Source organism: Poecile atricapillus, chromosome Z, assembly GCF_030490865.1.
Source record: "Poecile atricapillus isolate bPoeAtr1 chromosome Z, bPoeAtr1.hap1, whole genome shotgun sequence".
NCBI lineage: Eukaryota > Metazoa > Chordata > Aves > Passeriformes > Paridae > Poecile > Poecile atricapillus.
This window is the reverse complement of record NC_081289.1, coordinates 114061354-114084712: the sequence shown is the minus strand read 5'-3', so window position 1 is coordinate 114084712 and position 23359 is coordinate 114061354. Positions and strand designations below refer to the sequence as shown.

Sequence of the window (23359 nt, the reverse complement as noted above, 5' to 3'; positions counted from 1 at the left end):
AGGTAATCCTTTAAAATTAGGGTTCAGATTAGTCTGCAAAGGATGCTGTTTAACTGAAACATCTGGTACTGTTACGTTGAGAGACAGGCCTTTTTTAACTTTGGAAATGAGATTAGTAGATCAGTTATTTGTAAGTGTCCAAGTAATTTCTAATTATTTTATCTGGGTCACAGATAATCTGCTTTTACAGGGCTCCCACAATGACATCAGAGGATCACTGTTGAACTGATTATCCTGTTACCTTCCACCATCCATGGGAAGACTGGATTTTCCTTTTGTACAGAGAAAGAGAAAGAAGCGGCTGATTGCTTCAGACAGGTGGCAGCCAACAAAATAAAGAACACCACAGAGCTTGAGAGGAAGAAAATCTCATATATGCAAAAGGTACCAGCTTTCAAAAAACAGTCAACAAACTCAGTATTTCTCAGCAGTGTCTGGTGCAATTTAAAAACTCACTAGATAATAAAAATAATCAGAAAAGACATTATGTAAAAAACAGCATGCCATGCCATTTTTTACATGTTCTATAGTAATGCAAATTACTATAACATAACCAGTAGAAGAATCCTATAGTATAAATAGAAAAAATGTGTTTTGTCATCAATTAACTCTTAATATGGAAGACATAGAGAAATAATTTCTTAAAAATAAAATGGAATATGAGTGAGAGAAATAAAAAAGCCAGGGCCAGTCTTCTACTAATATACACATGAGCATCCTGGCCATTCCACCTTTTTTAAAAAGACTGAATCAAAGCGCTCTTTTTAAAAGAGCTCTGTACCTTCAACCTTCTATACCATACATCAGAAACAATCAGGCATTCATAAAAGAGACTTTTTTCCTAGGTGAATTTATGCCTTTTCCTATGAATAAATGAATAAATAGGCTAATTATGTGGGTTTTTTGAGAAAAACAGGTATCTGTTACATATAAAAATGAGAGAAAAATTGTTTAAAAAAATGTCAAGAAAGCATGTCTTGAGAAAGCAATCAAGTTTCTGGGTACTATTTGACTTAGCTTCCCAACAAATTTTATTATTTCATATAACTAAATGAAAAAAAAAGGAAATGGAAATAAAAATTAGTAACACAGCTACACCATTCTCAATATTTTCTTCTAGCTTAAGCACAAAATACTGTATTGTAGATAAAATTTGGTTCTGTCACTTCAATACAAGGTCATTAATAGGTGCACACAACTGTTGCACAAGACAGACTATCTATATTTCCCCACCCACCCCCCAAAATAAGATTTTAAAACTTTCTGAAGTTTTAAAATCTTAAAATTTTAAGATATAATTTATAATTTACCCATAAATCATACTTTTACTACTTAGGACAAACCACCAACAAAATCATATCTCTACCTTCATAAAGTGTCTATACTGGACCTATCCTCTTATCCTGTAGAGATTCAGGCCAAATACTACTTGTGGAGTACAAGCAGCTAAAGGAGGTCTGAAGTCAAGAGTAACAATAATCTTTAAAATTGCTACTTTCAGTAGGAGAGCAAAAGAGTTGCATTCTTGTAAGGTGCAACTCCCAAAATTCTTTCTGGTGTGTTTTTCTTTGTTTTACTTAAAAGTTTGCTTCTGCTTTCCAAATAACGTCATTTAAAACTCATGCTGCCTGAGAATGTAAGAACACTGCTCCAGTTAAGGAATATAAATATAAAATTTCCAGTTAAGGAATATAAAATTCAAAATTGTGCTACAAGAAATGACGAATGATAAAGCAAGTAACAAGCACTGGAGAGAGGCAGGCCTTCAACATAAATGCATGATCATTTTGGAAATTACCCCTGACAGTGTTTAATTCATTGGTGGAACCAATTTTTTCCATCCAGTTCTCTAAAAACTTGAATACTTTAAGTAAGAATACTAATGGTTGATGAGATTTTAAGCGGAGTATCTTCTCAAGAGTCCTAGAGTTCCTAAATTAATATTTTAAATTTCTACCTATTTCAGAGGCTTATTAATTAGAGAAAACTTAGATACTTCTGTTTCCGAAGTATCCAAACAAAACTTCCCCAAGAGTCACGTAAAGTACATTCTAGGAGAAGTATCAAAATTCAGGATGATAACAAAATTAGAGGCATATAAAGCTCAGGGAAAGCAACTGGGGAAGGGGGATGAAAAGAGCCATGTGCCCCTTCTGATAGAAGTGTGTTTCACATATGCTAGTTTCTAGGGAGAAAGCACTAATCCTGTACACAGAGGCCACCTCAGCTGCTCCCCTCTTCATCAGAACAATTCATGTCAAAAGTTCCTCTAAGGACAGTTTTTGCCAACCAGCTGTTCTCCTCTCATTGTAGGAAGTCACCTCCTTTGCTCTTTGGCTTCCTGGACCTCCAAATGAGTTATGAATAGCCTTCTGCTAATGATACCCTAACAGTGATACCACAATCACAGTAGCAGCACATGTAGTCAGAGAAATTACTGTGTGGTAGGTTACTTAGTCTATTAATCACTTTATTAAGCACTACAGACTCAAGAACATTCCGCCAGTAAGAGACAAATTAGTTTTCATTTTTACTGGAGAGCACATTTTTTCCAAGCACCTTGATATCTATAGACCACACATGAAGCAGGATAACAGCAGAATACACACATATGCAGATTACATACATATTTTTTTTAAAGGCCTTTTAAAAAAATTATCTACTGTTATAACCAATGACAATTACACAATGACAGGAAGAGATCAGTCAACTGTGCAAAAAATCTGAATTTTGCAAAGTGCCAGCACACATGGCAGAATACTTCACCTGCACTTCATAATGTGCTGCTTTGCTTTTTTTAGCTACTACCCCATTCTACAAAATATGATGGAAGATATCAAATGTATTCTTTCCATTATGCATTCAGACATTTTATGACTTCTGAAAAAATACATCAAAGAGGAGAAAATGCCAATCCTATGAAAACCTATGAAAAACTTCTGCTCATTCTTATGGTTTGCCAATCCAGCACTTTGCTCAACTCCAGCAGCGTGTAACTCAGCTTCTAAAAATGTACACAAACGTCACAAATGCAAATTTATTCTACATATTAAACTTCATCTATCTGGGTGCTGTGGCAAAAGGATAAACCTCTGTAAGTAAAAATACAAACCAAGAATCTGAATTTTTTTAAAAAGCATGTCCAATACTCCTCAAAAAAAAAAGGGCCTTGGCTTTATATTACTAAGATGGAAAAAAAAAGCTATTGGCTTCCTTTCTGGGAAATTAGGTAATGATGGTCAAGCAAGTTTTCTTATGGAGAATCAGGAAGTCTTGTTACAAAAGGGTTTAAGTTTGATTAATCTTAGGTTTATTTTTCTTTACAATAATTTTTGCAGAACTTAAAGTAACAGGTAAATAGTAATGTTAAACAGCAATGAAACTGAACCTGCTAGACTCATTCAGCAACAGTTTGCACCCACCAAAGTTTAGATCACAGAGCTGCAACACTTATTGTCTCTAGTATTTAAAAATAGCTTGTTTTTCCAGGAGCTGTGGAATTAATCTTGGTATGTTAAACTGTAAGAAGAGGCACAAGAGCATGAACTACGAAGAAGTGTATTACCTGTTCGCCCATACAAGCACAAAAGTTGCTTTGCTTCTGTCCATAGGCCCCATGCTCTTGTCCCTTGCACACATCTCTAGGCAGCTTCAGCAATCATTGAAATTAATGCTTTCATTAACAGCTATGGAGCAATTCATATGACATGAATGCTTTAACTGTGCATATCCATGCCTCCAAGCATCATAAGTTTCTTTCAAGGTCCTTGTCTGCACAATTACACTTAAACGATTGTGTTCTGCTATGAAGTTTGGATCTATACCTTATAATAAGTTAATTTCATCACTAATTTCATATTTAATATAGAGCTCACTTCAGACACAATTTGCATAATTTGCACAGGAAGGCTAGATGCTGAACTGTAACTCCAGCACAGTACACAGCAGAAATATCACTGCTCCTTACTGTTCATGGTTCATTGCTCCTACAGGGCTTGAAAGTCTTGCACTCTCAATGTGCTCAGCTTCTGGGTGGGTATACCAGTTTTGTTGTTTCCCTACTTGACCACCACAGGCATGTCTTTTGGGATCCTGCAAAGAAACTACTAACTCAGCTGCTGCCTTCTCCTTTGCCTTTTCCAGCTGCTAGCCAAAGCTGTGAGTGCTTATGCAGGGAAGCAAGTCTCCACACTACAATGCTGGCAATCGAAAAACTATTTGTACAGAAAGAGTTTCTGACACCACTTGTGGACTAAGCACAACTGCATCAAACACACTTGTTTTGTTTGTTTGAAGTGTGACTGGTTGTTGTCATGCAGATTTCCTCAAAACTACTGTATTCTTGCTAATTCTGTATTTACAAAGAAAGGAATGAAAAGGGAGAGGACAATTGTGCTGCTGGTATGAAATACTCTGAGTGAGGGATGAACTGTATGACCTACATTCTTGAGTGAGTCAATGCAACAGCAGCCACATGGTGTGAATGAATTAATGACTGGAGATACACCAGTAATGGATTTCTATTTCCACAGCAACCCCATCAAGCCTAAAAACATATCCATGTGACAACAGTCCCTTTGCTATTGGGGGGATAGGTAGGGTGCACAGTGAGTGACCTTAATGAACATCTGTACTTTTTAGCACCTGCCTCCCACAGACGATCCACATCCACAATTACTGCAGTATGTTTGTTTCACAAGGTTTGGCTAAGACAACAGAAAAGAGTGTCCAGGAATACTGCAGCTCAGTGATTATGATTTCAGCAGAAAAACTGGACTTAAAAATGCTATTACCCCACACCTGTTCCAGTGTAGCTGCCAACTCTGTAAGTAAATAGGATGTACTTCACAGTATACTATACAACTGACAGAGAAAGAAAACACTTTGCAGAAGTTTATAAATAGACTGCAGTGGTGGCAACAGCCTGAAAGTGTTAAGGCTCGGGACAGTGAAGTTACAACTGGGACTTTGTGACTGTTGCAGTGGCAGCACAGTTGGTATCCTGTGTCAGAACAAAACCAGCCCAGGTTTCAGGTATATCTGACAGAAACAGGTTCAGTTTGAGAGGTCTTATTTCACATCCAGTAATAGTATCGGAATGGATGCTGATGGTCACTGTTAAAATTTAGTCCAGCTGGCAGCACACAGAACAGAATGATAAACTTCAGGTCTGTTCCCTGTTTTCATCTACATCCTGTCTGTGGTTTAGTGCAGTACTGATCAGATGGGTTTTCTGATTCTTCTCGTATGTATATCCATTTAACAGAAACTAAAAAGACATTAATATTTCAGTATCTGAGCAACTAGGCTCACTAAGTTTCTGCTTCTGTCTCACCTGTTACTGGTGAGCAGAACTCACCACTTCAGCTAGATAGCCACCATAGTGGGGGTCTAGGAAAATCCCAGCACTAGATGATGCAGACATAAAGGCAACATTTAAACAGGGAAGAGAAAACCTGTCAGCAAGACCCTGGAACAGAAATCAGGCACACAGTAATGGTGCACAAAGGTAAATCTGTTGACTTGGGGATTGAGATTAAGTGCAAAATGAAGTATGGTAGAGTAGCTGGAGAGCAGTAATAATAATAATAGACAGCATAACTACCATGACAGGAAAAGCAAAAGCCAGTAAATATGTAAAGGTAATACAGTAAAACCAAAAAGCAGTATTACTGATTTATCTAACGTAATTAAAAACTACACTGCAATTTTTTTTCCTTTATTCCATACAAAAGAATTATGCAATTCAGTTGGGAGGTTTTCTATTATGTACCTACAAAAGTTAGTGCAAACCTTTGTAATTCCAAAATGAAATCTCAGGCAGATATCCAACAGTTGTAGCAAGAAAGATGCTTCCACCCTGTACATTACTGTCTTTAAAGAAAAAGTTCAGCAGGCAAGATCATAGACTCTTTCAACATGTACATATCCAGTGTACTCTCTCTCACATTGAACAATATTTTAAACATTTGTATGGATTCTCAAGATAATTTTAAAGAATCTGCTGGCAGCTATTAACTTATAATGTACAGAACACAATGTTATGCCAAAAAAGCTTGTTTCTTGTACTTATTTACTACCTTACCAAATTCATTTAACTGGAAACTTTTTCCACTGAGAGGATTTTTTTTTTCTGTATATCTAAATGCAGAATACTAATCGGGACTATAAACTGCACATGATTACATTCTGCAGTTTAGCAAATAAAGAGATGAACATAAGCATATTTATCAAAATACTTAACAAAGACACTGCATTCTCAAAATTTATCAGTTAGCCTCATTGTCACATAATTTTGACCAGGATACACAAGAGTTTAAAATAAGAACAACAATCAATTGCATATCTTGTACACTGTGCAACTCCAGGACAAAGTATGAGGTTTTTTTACTAATACAAATCAGGAAACAGATTTCATGGTGGAATTACTAGAATTATTTGAATTACTGTTTGTTAGAAAGCTTCTTAGATTTCACTGGTGTCAAGAGGCTGGACAAACCAAGTGATTTTCTAGTCTTCCCTTAAATACAATCAGCTTTTATGCTTTGACTAATTGTTCTGAAAATAAAACTAATATATACTTCTAAAATTAGATACTTACAGTGAAAATACCCATTAGCTGAACGTAAAAGAGTCGACTTATTCCACCTAGTATTATTAGACCCATGAAGGCAGATATTCTTAGGAGAGCAAGTTCATGTCTAAATACAAACACATCCTAGAACAAGACAGAAAGAAGAGAGAGACTTTAGCAGTCACAAATTAATTAGTCTTTAAACCAAACGGAAATACTAGATAAGAGCTGTAAGAGGTGTAATCAAAGTCTTAAAGCTGAAGGCAAATAGTGGATTTTGAGCTACCTTGCACATTACTGATGTATTTATGTTTTCAAAGCAGAAACCAACAATCTTTTCTTTATACACATTAACAGTTGGGGGTTTATTTCGCCAGACTGTTTAAAAAAAACTCCTTCAAGTAGTTAAGGTTTCGGGAATAGATCAAGCTCAAATGAGTTATTTCTGAATCTTCCACCTCAAACTGTGCCAGACTATTACACACAAGCTACATAATACAGAAAAACTACTCTGTTAAATAGTCTGATTTATTAAGACTCTTATACCTTGGCTACCAGGCACAGAACATTTCACTTTTGCATCACGTGTTCTGAAATAAAATAACATTCCAGGATTGAAACTTGAAGATTGTACCTACAAAGTCCAAGTATCTGTACTGGATTGTTTTCACTGTAGTGCTGTCTGTTATCCAACATAAACTTATCTCCAACTTTTAAATTTTGGCCTTGAGTGGATTATTGCCACTTTGGATAAGGATGAAGAGTACAGATGCTTCCGGGCACACAGAAATATGGATGTATTTGATCAGCTGCATTGGAAAGTCTGCTCTCATCCAGCAGAAAATACAAAAAGCATTGCAGACAGTTATGTAATGTCTTCAAAGACATTATTTTTATCACAGGAGAACATTTTTACATAGGAGTTACATTAGGTGTACTGTGAGTACTGTATTCACTTAGCTGTGAGTTCAGACTCCATTCTCTTAGTTTTAAGTTACAATTACATTCAGAAGTCTGTCTTCTGAATGTACACATTTGGTTTTCCACTTACAAAAGCTAGATCATGGCAGGAAAGTATTACAACCTTTCAAGTAAACTTTAAATTACAAACAGAATATAGAAGAGAACTGAATGAAAAAACACAAAACAAACAAAAAACCCAACAAAAATCCCAACCAACCAACAACAAAAAACAACAACAAACTACCCCCCCAACACTACTTATGTTCAACCGCTAGAACTTGAGGAAGAGGTATACCGTGTTTTAATTAAACAGAGAATAGTTAAAGCAAATTATGTTTAGCAAAAACAAACATCTGATTTTTCTTTTACGTAATTTCCATGAAGGTTCAAAATATAAACCTAGGAAAAAAGTTTAAACAGCCTACTAAATCTGTGAAGAAACTCAGTATTTAATGAACAAGTAGAAATCAGTAGTTAAGCAGCTAAAACAAAAAAAAAATGCCAACAGTTTTTTTCCGAACAATTGTAATGGCATGTCCCCTCTCTTCTCCCTTGTTAATATTGGCCTTTCTTACTGCTGCAGAAAATGTATTAATTTCCATTTCTTTTAAACTTTCTTACTCATTTAATGAGTTAATTCAAAGATAAATCGACTCAAAATAAAAGGAGTCGTGCTATTCTTTATTTCCCTTTCCATTAGCTAATGAAAGCTTTAAAGAAAAGCAACAACAGTTGCACTTTTACAACTTCTACTAGTTGTAAAGTACTTCTTCATATCTTCATCGGTATGTTTTATTATATTAGAAATGCTTTGATGTATTCAAGCAAAACTTCACAGAAAACAGTAAAATGTAAGAGAAGAGTGCCAACAGGAAAGTTCCATTCTTAATCTAGCATGACACTCCCCCACTACCACACCCTGCAACTTTAATTTAGAAGAATTCCTCCTCTTGAACATCATTTTCAGAATGAAAAAAAAAAACATCGCCAAACACATGACAAAAGAAAATCCTAGCATACAGAAGAGAAATTGCATTTTTATCCGATTCTTTTAACCCACATTAAACTAGGGGTACAAAAAAGGATAGACCTTGCACACTAAAGATCACAGAATCATAGAATCACAGAACAATTCTACAAATGCATTGGAAAGGACCTTAAAGATCACCTAGTCCCAAATTCCCTGCTGTGGAAGGGACATCTTTCACTACAGGTCTGAGCAGGGTGCTCAGACCTTCATCAAATCTGGCCCTAAACACTTCCAGGGATGAGGCATCCATAAATTCCCTAGTCAACTTCTTCCAGTGCCTTCTTAGCCCTGAGTAAAGAATTTCTTCTTAATACATAATCTAAACCTACTCTTGTCAGTTTGAGACCGTTCCCCCCTTGTCCTGCCACTACAGGCTCCTATAAACAGAATCTCTGTCTTTCTTCTGGGATCCCCTCAGGTAACAGAAGCTTTTTCTTTTCTGAGATGAACAAACCCATTTCAGAGTATCACGGAATCATTAGGGTTGAAAAGAACTTCTGGAGATCCCCCTGCCAATGTAGGGTCACCTAGAGCAGGTGACACGAGAATGCATCTAGGTGGATTTTGAGTCTCTCAAGAGAGGGAGATTCCTCAGCCTCCCCAGGCAGCTATTCCAATGCTCTGCCACCCTCAGTGTAAAGAAATATTGCCTCATGTTGAGGTACAATGTCTTGTGTTTTAGTTTATGGTCATTGCACCTCAACCAGTTGCTGGGCACCACCGAAATGTTATCTGGCACCATCCTCCTGACACCCACCTCTGGGATGTTTCTATGCATTGATGAGATCCCCTCTCAGTCTTCCCCAGACCAAACAGGCCCAGCTCCTGCAGTCTCTCCTCACAAGAGAGAAGCTCCAGACCCCTGACCATCCTTGTGGCTCTCCACTGGACCCTCTCCAGCAGCTCCTTGTCTCTCTTGTGCTGAAGAGCCCAGAACTGGACACAGCACTTCAGGTATGGCCTCACTGGGGCTGAGTAGATGGGGAGAGTCACCTCCCTCGACCTGCTGGCCACACTCTGCACCCCAAGACACCACTGGCCCTCCTGGCCACAGGGGCACTGATGGCTCATGGACAACTTGTGATCCACCAGGAGTCCCAGGTCCTTCTCCACAGAGCTGCTCTGCAGGAGGTCAGCCCCAGCCTGTGCTGGCACTTGGGGCTGTTCCTCCCCAGGAGCAGGACCTGACACTTGCCCTTGTGGAGCCTCATTAGAATTCTCTCTGCCCAACCCTCCAGCAGATCAAGGTCCCAGGGAATGGCAGCAGAGCCTTCAGGTGGATCAGCCACTGCCCACAAACTTTTCTTTTACGTGCTTGGTCACAGCCTCCAGAGTGATCTGTGCCATCAGCTTTCCAGGGATAGAGGTGAGGCTGACTGGCCAGCAGTTTCCTGGGTGCTCCTTGTTGCCCTTTTTGAAGATGGGAGTGACACTGGCTTTCCTGCAGTCATCAGGCACCTCTCCTCCATTATTTTTCAAAGAAGATGCAGAGTGGGCTTAGCAACAACATCTGCCAGCTCCCTCAGCACATGTGCATGCATCCCATCAGGGCCCACTGATTTATGGCTTTGTCTGCCTAGCCAATCTCTAACCAAACCCTCAATGGCCAAGGGCAAGTCTTCCTTTCTCCAGCCTTTCTCTCTTGCCTCCAGGGTCTGGGTTTCCTGAGGTAAATGAGTAATTCACTCTGCCCTCTCTGTGTCTCCTGTCACCAAGTTACCCATTTGATTTCAGCAGCATTCTCACATTTTCTCTAATCTTTCCTTTGCTGCTGATGAACTTGTTGATGCCCTTCTTGTGGTCCTTGATATCCCTCGACAGACTCAATTCCATCTGGCCTTGTCTATCCTTGTCACATCCCTGCATTCTCTGTCAATATTCCTCCCATATACACTCTTTCTTTTTCCACATCCCTAGCAAATAAATTCCTAAGCAACTATGAACTGGAAATGAATACTGAGCCCTCAAATCTGCCCAGACAGAACAACATTTTTCTGTAGAAAACCAAAGTATATGCAGTAACAGTGTTTTGGCAATTAGACTTCAATAATAAAATGGCTTACACAATTCTAAATTGTAAAAGAAATATTTAACATTAACATAATTAATGTTTTCTTCTGAAAACAGAAGAAAAGACCATTTTAAAAAGCCATTTTAAAACATTATTAATAATAATTATAATTAATATATTATAAATCATAATTAATAATAATTATTCCTTATTAATAATAAGGAATTATAATTAGGATGTTGCAGCTTTGCATGAAAGCTCAATGCAATTTGGTTTTAATATTCCTTTTTAGAACAAAACATTTTTTTGACAAGAACATTTTCAGTTGAGAAAACCAATCAAAACTATAATCAATCTAAACTAGTCTAACTAACCAATCCCTCTTTCAATGTCTTTTGAACAGATCCTCTTGATCAAACACCACTTATTATTCACCAGTCTCAGTGCAGAGTACTGAGACAGTGTGATTTCTTGAATTCGGGATGCAGGCTATTTTTGCTAACACAACAATAATACAGACTGAGCCAGAAAGCATACACACAGATTAGCTGACATCATCAACACATGAAGACTTAGCTATCATGGCACAACAGGGTTTTGTGCCACTGCAGCTTTTTTTACATTGTGCCAGGCTGTCATATACGGCCTTGGCACAGATGTTAAATGCACATTCTTAGTAAAGTGAGAGCTTTCCTTCAGATAGCCTCTTTCTGCTCTTCTCTGTGTCAGCTCCACAGCCTAAGTGGTCTGTCAAAACTTCAGTTCACATGTGTTGCTGCCACTGCCTTTCTAATTAGCATTTCCTACACCACATATATATGCACTCCCACTTAGCTGCTGCCTGTTCTAAAGGTTTCTAAAGTCCATTTAGCTGATACTTCATCCATTCAAACTGCAAAGATTCTTAGTTACCCATAAAAATGGATATAAATGCGTACAATAAAACTCTGGCACAAAATATGTGTAGGTCTATAGGATTATGCTGAAAAATGGACTATAAACCATGAGATCTGGTATCTTTTTCTCAACAGGCAATACTAAAACATTCCACAGGAACAAGTCTTTGTGACAGATAAACGAGAGACTTCCTCAATGCCACAGCAGAGCACATGCCTCGTCTGCATTTGTGAGCATCAACCACTATTGATGACCCCTACAATGAATGCTACCACTTACTAGCTACAACAGCTACCACAGCTTTATGCTATCATACACGAGAGAAGTCAAAAACAACAATGGGTCCAGCTCTAGATCGAAGTCCATTATAAGATCACTGTTTCCAAATTCAACTCTCTTTGCACCCTAAAAACAATAACAAAAAAACCCAAAAAAACCCTCAAAAACATATAGCAAGTCCCTGCCCTGTGCATCATTGTGCTGTTTTCAAGGATTTCCAAAATTCCTTTAAAGCAGCACACTGTACTGAGGACAGAGCTTTCTGCAGAAAACACAGGACTATTGTATCTGTTCCAGAACAGACTATCTTCATAATTTTTCATTTACAAAGGAAGATTGAAAAAATTAATCTTTATTCTTTACTGAAATACAACACACAGAGAAATTTATATACAAGAAAATATATTAAGAGGTCTCCTTTTTCCTGGGGAACAATATTTTGTGTAACACATGATAGCCTGCTTCTCTGTGCTCAGTTGTACATGCCTGGGATGTCTGGGATGTCTGCCCCAGCCTGCTGATGAAGCCAGTCTATCAACTTGGTTAACACAAAAACAGTGTATAATACAAAAGAAAGCCAGGCTTTCCAGAAAGAAAACTGAAAAATACAGACTGAAGGTTTTGTAGGAAGAAAGTGGAAGGACTTAATTCAGTGTTCATGTACTGTCCTTACAACTACACTGTAGGAGAGCAGGGTTGTGCTCTGGGTTTTGCAGAATGCTGAGAAGAAAAATTTTGATGATTTCATTTTGTAAAAAACTCTCCCATCCTGTAGATAATTTTGTGATCCTAAGAGAAAAAGTTTCCTTTGGTCTCTCTTTTCAGTGTAAATGGACTTTGGATGATACATATTTCCATATTTTAATTAATATTAGTCAATGCATAATATTAACAGGACTGCAAAAAAGTCCTTTTCCAAAGTCAAAGACAATGAATTTTAACTGCAGAAACAGGAACAAAATAAAACTAAACCAAAGCAAAGGAGCATAGGTTTTTGTATGTCAGGACGTTTGGCTATGACAATTATTGTAGCAACATTTCTAGCAAACAGAATGTATCAGCAAAATTTCTTTTGCTTAAAAGATTAAAAGCCTTCTATAAATAAGGTAAAATACACTGCCAAAGCATTTACTTCTGCAATTTCACCAGCTGTATCTAGAATCTGTTCCAGCACAGCCAAAGAGAGAGCAACTATGTAGTGATGAGAAGTCTGGTATTTACTCTTCTCATCTCACTATTCACAAGATTAACTACTTCCTAAAAGATACAGGCTTCCTGACTTCTTTTTTCCATGAAGATGTAAAATTAAAAATATTCCTGAGTTAACCTCTGAAAATCACCAAAGCTAGCAGGAGAACTAATATGCTGATTTTATTTGAACAATACATTTTTCTTGTGCTGTCGTCCAACATAATCAATTTAATTACCATCTCCTTTATATCTAGCAGTAATTGCACTCCTCCTGCTGGACAAACAGAGGCAACAACCACAACCTAACTCTGGCAGTGTATCAGTTACAAGAACCAAGCAATGAAGCAATTTTGCACAGTAAAAGGTAAAGCTGAAAGATTGCCTCTCTATAGAAGTGGCTTCCTCAAGTACCTCTAGAGCTGTCACCCTTAACTCAGAATAGTTAATTAAAAATTTTGGGGGTTTTCTTTCTTGACTCTTTAAAAATAAAAACACAAGTTTTAATTTGGAAGGAGATACTAACATGCTGATCAAATTTTTGTAACACATTAATTAGTACTGTAATAAAATTATTATTTCACAATAGCACTAGAAACAATTTTAATTCTACAGCTTCTATGTTATGCACTACTTTATATCTGAAGAATAAAAATTTAGATGAAGGCACACTGCCAAAAAATTCACAAGTATTTTTAATAAGCAAAAATAAGCTCATTCCAGATGGCTGTTTAGAAAAAAAATTAACCAGTTCTTCGAATCGAAAGTGCTAGTGCTAAATACTAACCCCTGTCAATTCAGAAAATATAAGCTCTCACAGCCAAAATTTCAACAAAGAACAGTGCTTTTGTGAAAAACTGAAGGTATTGCACTCTGGAATGCTGTAGTACTTCAGCTTTAATTGATATATGAAGATAAAAGGAATCTTGCAGAATGCTTGCCTAAAACCCTAACTACTACTAAGCCAATCTTCTCACTGGTCCTATTCATTTGGTGTCAAAGACATAGTTCTGACAAATTATTCTATGGCACATACCTATACAGTATCACATCCTTAGCAACTCTTTAGAAAATCAGCTTCATGGAACTCTGGTGTCATCTTCCAGGCAGATATATTGACTAGGCATACCAACAAACTATTTTAGTTTCCTCTGCTTCACTGTGTGCTCTCCCATTCTGCAGCTGAAAAACTGAGAAAGCTAAATACTATTCAGTGTTACACTCTACTTAACAGAGGTCAGAACAGCCCAGACCTGCTGTGTTCTCTGGTTTTTTATACCATATAAACATATTTTTCTCTCTGGGGCACAGAACACTATTTTATATATATATATATATATATATATATATAAAATACTAGAATAATATTATATTACTCTATAGCACAGATTCACTTTTTAAAAGGAAGAGTGTCATTTGAAGTGTTCACATATGGAAATTGATAAAGCCATATAAAACCACAGGTAAAACTAAACAAAACTAAACAGAGCAAAATACTCAATTTCTTCCACAGCTCTAAAAACTTAGGCAGTCAAATACAGGAACTTGATGCACTCTTCAGGCAAACACATTAAAACAGGTTAAAATAATTGCTGCACATATATTCTGCCTCCTAACCTGCCAACTGTCAAAGGGCTAGATATTAAAGTTAGGCCTCTCTCCAAAAGACATCAAATGAATCCAGTTATACTGGTAAGAACAAGTTTTATACATATTCATACTAGTTTTTTTAACGGTCATCATTAATGATTACTTATTATCACCTCTTTAGGTATTGCAAAACATCTGAAGTAAACATGATTTCCCTTTCCTTCTCTTGCACAGACCACCTCCAAGCAAATAATTTGGTTACTTTTTATACTACTTTTAAAAAGCAAGGCTAACAGACAGAACTTTGTCTTGTTACCTAACAAAGTGTAATTACGCAAAGTGATACATTCAGGCAACATTCACAGTAGAAAGGAAATACCTACCATGACATTATACTATTAGAAGCTAACAAGTCTGTTTCAGTGCCTATGGAAACATGCTCCAAGGAGACAGCAAATTATTTTTTGTTCCATATTTATAGTGTCCCTTTAATGATTTAAATGGAAGTATTGATGTAGATGGAAAAAATAATTAAATTCCTTTAGAATACATATTTTTTAAAGAAAGATTTACAAAACTCCTCAACTTCAGAATGTTTTACATAATAAAAACTTGTTATCTATGAATTTTAATATAGCACGTTTATCAGTTTTGGATTATCCAAGGAATACAGTCCTCCTACAATTTCAGCTCTCCTTTGCCATACCATCTTCACATTCACTTTTATGGGAACATCACATCCACTTCAGACTGATACAGGAACAAATAAGAAGCTCAGAAGACTATGCCCAATCCTTTTTCAGAAGTAGAATTTTTCACAAAGTGGAAATCTTATATAATGTAAGATACAAAATCATGTGACGAACTTTAGTCATTCAAAAAAATGGAAAATGGGACTTGCCTTACCCACAATGAAGGGTCAGGTTCCAGTAGCCTGGAAAGATGAGTATGACATCACCAGCAGAGAGTATGCTGGGGTATCACATCAACACAGAATTTAAAAATCTTCTGCACCTCAGTATTTGGAAAAACATCTCAACAAAATTTAGACTGCAACATCTGAGATGGTCTTATTCTCTTCATTTGTGACATTTGGAATGTTACTCAATTTTGCAAATTATTTAAACTTGTTTTCTAGGTTTTTCTCTTTAGCGTACTTGTATTTGTTGTAGTCCAGTACAAATACAAAGTTCATTTCAGATTTAGGCTAGAAGTTTTTATGCTTCTTCATAAGCAAGATGGCGTAACAGTTTTCTTATAAAGAAAACGTTTTAACTTTGCTATTCTGGCACTTTCAAGCTCTGAGCAAGTTTCATGCAATCATCTTCAGTATTCTGAGTACTACAGATAATAGGCATAAATGAGCACCAGATAGTCACTTTACAATATAAGTTTCATAGTGGAAGAAATTCCTTAATTTTTTTTACTCTACTCCAGCCAGTAAGTCCATTTTCTCTCTGTATGCAACTCCCTTTTACCGATGACGAGACATGGAAATACCATAACTATTTATATATGGTCCACATAAAGCAAACCAAACTTAATTCTCCCTTAACCCACATAACCTTTACAAAGAAATAGAAAATACTGCTACAGAACCGATGTATATTTTTCCCCTTGCAGAATGATCATGTGTTTTTCTCCTTTCTTAAAAAAGCAATTTCAGCTTTTTAAAACATGATATTAGGATAGCTTTATATTCTGCATAAATCTACTTTGGAGGAAGTAAAAGGAAATTTGAATACATCTAAAGTAATTACCTTACTTCTTCCCAGTACTCACAATAATTTCTAAAGAAAGCCTACTGGTTCTTCCCACCTTTCCTAGATTTCTAAGAAAACTAGTGTTGTGTTTTTAACACACAGAAATCATACACCCTTTCATAAAAATATTTTGTTACTTAGCATAAATCAGTTCGCTTTATGTAGCAATATCATATATCAGTTTGCTTTATGTAAATAATTCTGCTTTACAGCTGTATGTAATAACATACAGCTAGTTGAACTCTCTTCACTGAGAGTGAAGCTGAGCCACCAAAAATGTGTAGTAACTAGATGCCAAAACAAATTACGTTGCAATACTATTTGTTAGCTTCACAGAGAAAACAGGCTCTTACCCAGTTTTCTTTTTTCAGAGGCAAAAAGTAGTAGTAATGGCAGAAGTCAAGTATCAGCGTATAGGAACTAAGGATCTGGGTGTAGAAACACAGCTGTAAAAACAGCCAGTGATTGTCTTCACCAACACAATTATTAATCCTGCAGAGAAACAAAGTGTGTATATATAAAAAGAGAAATACAAATACTTTAACACTAAAGTTATGATACTGTGAATAGACTTTATGATTGTTTATGGAGCAAACTACTGGATCCCTTGCAACACAACTTAAAGTGTAGGTTGCACCACTGAGATGATTGCTTAGAACAGGAGACACACTTCTCTGTACGTTCATCATAGCAAAGATTCTGCTGCAATTTTAAGTAAAACTTTAGTAATAAAACTGGTTTTTTAGAGTCTGCAAAATTTCACAGTTATATGCCTTATCTTCTGCTATTCAACACATTTCACAGGTTGTGAACTACAGAGTCCAAAAACTGGAAATGCAAATGTTTTAAAATAAATGTGAACACAGGCTACCCCAATAACAAAGAAATATGATTTAGAAATGAGCCAAAGGCACAGAACACAATACAGGCACCCCTATCCTGAAACTCCCGCATACTCCAACATGAGAAAAGAAACACAGGATTTTATCTATATTAAGTACAAGATCAAAAACCTTCAAAACTGGGAGATAGTCTGCTTCACAGAAGTTACATGGATACAATTTCATGCAAGCATTGGCACAGACATCAGTACCTATCTAAGCCAGCATGACACTATACTGGTACTATCTTCTGAAGTAGCAAAAACTTGACAAAAAAGGTAGTTTGAAAAATAGCTAAATCAACATAAGGGGATCCTGATGTCAGTTCTGTCCTCTGCAGTTTGTCTTGCTAAATAGGATACTTCAGAACTATTTGCAGAAATGTTTATTTTCACTTACTCTGAGTTTTACTGGTAGATATATGAAAGCTCAAATTTATTACTTCTCTGCTTTAAAAGCCTAAATGATTAAGCACCACTGGGAAAGAAACAGGAAAAATGAGCAGCAGTCAAGATCACAAAATTCAAAATGATTCACTAAAACAACAGTAGATTATTAGAAGAAATGTCCTGGTTTTACCATGGACAGTGGTGATCCATCCTCCTCACACAATGTCCACAGCGACTGCAATGGTGTGAACGCTTTGGTCTCATCATATTGCATTTGTTACATAACTCCCAATGTTCTCGTTCTAGGTGAAAAGGTAAAGACACATTAGAGAGATCTAAACTCAGTAATGTGTGCTCACAGTAAATCTGTATGCTTGTAATTCTAACTAAAAAAAAAATCTTACTATGATCTAAGAAGGATAAGCACCACATAAAAAGCTTTTTCCCACTGTGACATTAATTAAACTGGAAGATATTACTGCTACTGTGCCAGTTTCCCTCTTCAAAATGTTCTCTCTTCCTATAAATTTCTACAAAGTAATTATTACAGTACAGAAGCTGTGACTCAGACAAGGAAGATTGTAAGTCAGTTATTTCATTACATTTCTACTGTGAAAAAAATTATCCACTAGATAGAATCAGGATGCAATTTCACTGGTATTCCAGAACCTCCTAAGAAATACTGCTACTGCTAGCTAACTAAAATATGACATACAATGCTTCAGGAGCATCTTCCACCTCAAAGCATTTTAAAGACATGCATATCACCATAAGCAACTTTACACAAAACACAATCAAAGAAAGTGATTAGAAAGAAAGAAGAGATAGGCTTGTATTTACAAATATATACTATTTTTAAATTATTAATGTAACATTCTTTAAAAGCTAATCTTCAGAGATACTGAGAAGCTGAAGGTTCCAGGAGTACTGTTCCCAGCTTGGCTATTCAAATTGCTATCTCAAATTGCACAACCCAAATTAGAGGAATTCTTTGAAAATCAAAATTCAAATTATATGTTCAAAAATTTTATCTTCACATGGGAAACAAATAATTCCAGCCACAAAAAGCATATGTTTTCTGTCTTTAGGGAAAAGAGATGGACAACTGAGAAACTTAAATACTTTGACTGTTCAACTTTGTTTCTACCTAAACAAACATTTTTGAGGCACAAAAAATTTCTCAAATCCCAGGGATAGAGGGGAAAAAAAAAAGGAAAAAAAGCTTAATATTTACAGTAGACACATTCTGAAAATTTATACTGTAAAACACTGTCCTTATGTAAACAAAATAAAGTTATATTTAGCACTTCTGAGCCACCTGCAGGGAAGCTCTAATCTGGTCTTTCTTGCTGCAAAATAACATTTGGACACTAGAAATAAAAAAACCCAGCATCTGAGATCATTAAACTAGTAATAAGGACAGATGGAAACTGATTTACAATCTGTTCCCATAAATCCAGTGTCACAAAGGTGTCACTCACTAATAGGGCAGCTACCAGCAGAGTTCAGACACACCCCAACTCATTTTTTAACACAATTTATACTATGCAAAAACGTATCCTCCTATAAGCCTAGAGAATACCAGAGAATTTAAGTGTTACCTCCAAAAGTACAAAACCCCTGATCTGTCACACATGGAATCAAAATGTTGAAGTCATGACGTAGTATAAATGTTTCACCTTCAGAAGTACTTATTAAGTATGACTGCCATATGGACTGAATGGAGCATGCAAAGGTTGGAGAGCTATGCAAAGAGATACTTTAAATTAGAAAAAAACATTTGTGTACAAAGGGAATTTGCACTGCTCCTGGTATTTTGAAGGTAAATGAAAACTATATAAATATAAATGTAACTAGTGAGTGTCTCCATTATCCAGCTCAGGTTGCAAAACCCATGTTGCTCTTCCTGCAACTACAACTCTTGACTCCAGAACCTAAGTCTGAAACACCTGATGTTTTGCTGGGTCAAAGGATCTGTTTCCAGGAGCAGAAAGTACACTGGCACGAGATTTTCTGCAATTAGAGGTGACACAGCTGAATTGCAGTGAGATACACCCCTTTCCATGATCAGCTGCCTACTTCAGGGACACAAATTAGCACTACGGCTAAAAAGATCATGTTTCCAAACACATTATCCTAGATTTTGAGTAACATAAGGAAGAGAGAGCAAAATTATATTCTGGGCATTCACAACATCTCAAGACAAGACTAAAGTATGCATCCTCTGTATGGGATACATTTTCTTCACTCACAAAGCGTTATCTGTTAATTTGACAAAGCTCATGCTGTTTAACAGCCCTACTCCTTTCTAAACTCCTAAGTAAAATCTCTGCGCATTAGATAATAGCACCCAACAGTTCATAAAAACACCATCTTTCTCTGTGGAGAATCATAAAGGTTTTACATTTCCTCTGACCTCTGGAGCACTGGATACCATAGAGGAATTGTGGGATAAATTTACAAGGACAGGAAGGATTTGCTCCATTAAGTTGCTAGTTTACAGAAATGCAACGTAATTAGCACCATGGTTTGGGTTTTTTTGTTAACAGCCTATACAATCATAAGACTAAAAAAACCCACACAGATAGAAACCAGCACAGGACTACCTTTCACCACCATTTTCAAAATTGTATAAATTTTCTTAGACAAAAGCTATAGAATTAAAGTAACTAGCCACCTTTAAACATTTTTCATTAAGTATTATCAAGTTAGTAGCATATGGAATATGTTTGAAAGTCTAGAATGCAAAAAAGTTCCTTCCATATAAAAATTTCCTAGCAGAAAGTCCTACATAACTGAACTTTCTGGTAGAAGACAAGTTTTAGAAAAGCAAGTTTTGAGACTACACAAGGAGAAGTGCTAGAAATTTACACCTTAAAAACAGCAACATACTAACCTTATTTAGCAGGGACAGCTCATGCTTTCCATTAAATCTCACACAGTCAAAGTTATTCCTAATTAGTTTGAGGATATTAAAATTACTTTCATTGAATTATATAGAGACAATTTAACATACCTGTAATCGGTATCTTTGGATTTTCAGGTAGTTTTCCTGGATCTGCGACCGAGGCTCTAAATAATGAAGCTATACAAAACAATGAGCAGAAGTAATAACCTAAAAAAATAAATAAGCATTTGTTAGTCATTTTCATATGTACCAAGTATACTATATCAAAAATACAGATGCTTCGAAACTGAGTTGGAAAATATTCAGCCTTCTCATTCAATTCCAGATATATTTTTGACAATAAGTATGCAACATTAAGTACTCCCCAATAAATACAGTGAAAAACATAGTAAACAGTTCTGATAGCACCAGCATGTGCTACTATGACCATACTACGGTTTTTAAGAAGGACTGCCACAGTCTTACCACACAAGCATCAATTGTACCACACTTCAAAGCCTCCATATGGAAGATACTCCCAATAGTGCATCGTCACCTCAAATTTGCTCCAGCCATAATTCAAGCCTTTTCCCCAGAAAACCTATCAGCAAAATGTGCAGGGATGTATGACAAAACTAACAAAATTTAGTTTGTTGCCAGTCACCAGTACTATCACACTAAATTATGACAGGCACTTAGGGATGTGAACCCAAAATCCTGTCAAAAAGGTCCAAGTTCAGGACCTGAAAGCCACATTCAGGCTTTTCACCAGTTTCCGCAAAAACAAGTTCTGCAATAACACCTGTGAAATGAAATTTATAGGCTTCTCAGAACACACAAATGTAGGACACATCCACTACTCTTACCCTTTATCTTATCCTTAAGTCTTTACTTTCACCTTAGTTTTTATTTTCTGACAGGATTTTTTTTTAATGTATGTTTAGTAGAGACACTATTTTATTAGTAGAAAAAGGTTAGAATGACTTACACAAAACTGCTACAACTGAAATATTTCCCTCTTCATAATGAGGAAAAAGGATGACCTTTGGAATGAAGATTGTATTGTACAGCCACACGAAGATAATTAGGCTCATGCAGCACCAACCCTGAGGGTCAACCACAAAGTGAATTCGTTGCCCCATTGAATGCAAACAGGTAATAAATCGTCACACCCTGGGAAGATAATCCTAAAGAGATAAATAAAAATATATTAAAAAAAAAGGGTAAATTAACTAGTATAGTGCAACCTATAGGGTTCATACATTCAAATCCATACATTCAAGTAAGAAAGAAACAAAACTGTCAGCTGTTGATTTAAGGAATTACATAAAATCATACAAACATTTCACATACATTTTTTGAGCACCAGGTAGCAAAACATTTTATAATTTCATTAATTATTTATATCTGGCTAAAAAGCAACATTTATCACCAAGATGCAAGTAAAAACATTATTGGAGAAAACTATTAAGTAATAGGTGAAGCAGCAACTGTCAGTCAGGTGGCAGCAGCAAGGAAAACTCTTCCATCAAAGTAAAAAGGTTGAAAAGCAAATGAAGAATAATAGGGAATTATTTATGTTCCACAGAGATTCACCCCACCCATCTATTATAGTCTCCCCACTACACTTCATGGTCGTTTTCTTAAAGCTTAAATAGTCAAAAGCTTCACTAAGAATTCAGAGTTTCCTTGCTTAAAAAAACCTCCTTCATGACATTAATAGCAAACCAAGGGAGAAAGGTGTCATTACCCTGAACTCTTTCACATAGATCATAAAAACATGACAAAATAAAATATTTTTGATTAATCACATACATTTTAGTGGACTGGGTTCCTTTTGGTTTTAGACTGAAGAAACCTCACCAAGTCCTATAATGTAAACTTCTGAGTTTCATAAACTGACCTCCATAACAACACAGCACTAAGTCCTAACCACTACTCACAACTATCAGGGGAGGGATTACTACTGCTACTTTTTTTTGTCAGACTACCTTCATACACATATTTTACTATTACAATGCACATATAAATCCCAGTCTTACCCATTAGTTCCCCTAGTTTGTGGGTTTCAGGAACCTTGTCCATTTCTTGATGGATTTCTTTCCATGCCTTTCAGCTTCTACTTGTTGCATTGAAGTTTTGTTTATCAAACATCTCTGTTTCCAGGGGTTTGGCTTACTTTTTTCATGTTTCACTGTCCCCAATTCCATTCAAAATTTTTCCACTTAATACTTTTCACAAATTTCATTAATGTCTTCTGTTCTTCTTTTTTTACATGTCTAATCAAAATCAAACCCAAGCAAGCTGTCGTTTTTTCACACTTCTCCTTTGCATTATTTATCATAACCCTTTGTTTGATAACTTCTAATGTAACAGTGCTCCCATTCAAGTATAGAAGCATACTAAATGTTTATTTTTATTCTAATAATACCTAGCATTTGCTTTTGGAACCATATTGTATATTGAATAAAGCTGCTGTGCTGTTAAAACTTGGTTTTAAGTTCATGATAATCATATAACCTATTTAGCCCTATAATCTCTTTTAATATCTAGCACGCATGCACTACTGGCTGTTACATGCATTGTATCAATATACTACACACTTATGTACAGACTCTAGACATAATATAATGTAATAAATATAATAATAATATAAATTAATAATATAATAAATATATAATAGCTATAAAAAATATAAAATGAGGCTATTATACTACTGAATCTGCCAGTTCTTAATGTGTCTCTGTGGTAAGCTATCTGTGTGTCGTGGTTTTAGTACTAGCTAAAAATTACCAGAATACTTACCGATTTTTTGCTGTGAGATATGGATTAGGAGAAGGGAAAACCAGGCTTAAAATTTAAAAGGAATAAAGAAAGTTTATTAACAGAACTACAAGAATAAGAAAC

At 36.0% G+C, this 23359-nt stretch overlaps 1 protein-coding gene across 1 annotated transcript in view; it reads right to left on the bottom strand.

The window, feature by feature from the left end:
• Positions 1–21594, bottom strand: part of ZDHHC21 (zinc finger DHHC-type palmitoyltransferase 21) — a 29269-nt gene extending 7675 nt beyond the window's left edge. The window contains exons 1-5 of the mRNA XM_058827187.1: positions 21441–21594; positions 20582–20680; positions 17756–17867; positions 16649–16787; positions 6602–6718 (exon numbers count right to left, since the gene is read on the bottom strand). Of these exons, the coding sequence (XP_058683170.1) occupies positions 6602–6718; positions 16649–16787; positions 17756–17867; positions 20582–20680; positions 21441–21594 (621 nt within the window). The remainder of the gene's footprint in view (positions 1–6601; positions 6719–16648; positions 16788–17755; positions 17868–20581; positions 20681–21440) is intronic.
• Positions 21595–23359: the final 1765 nt, after the last annotated feature.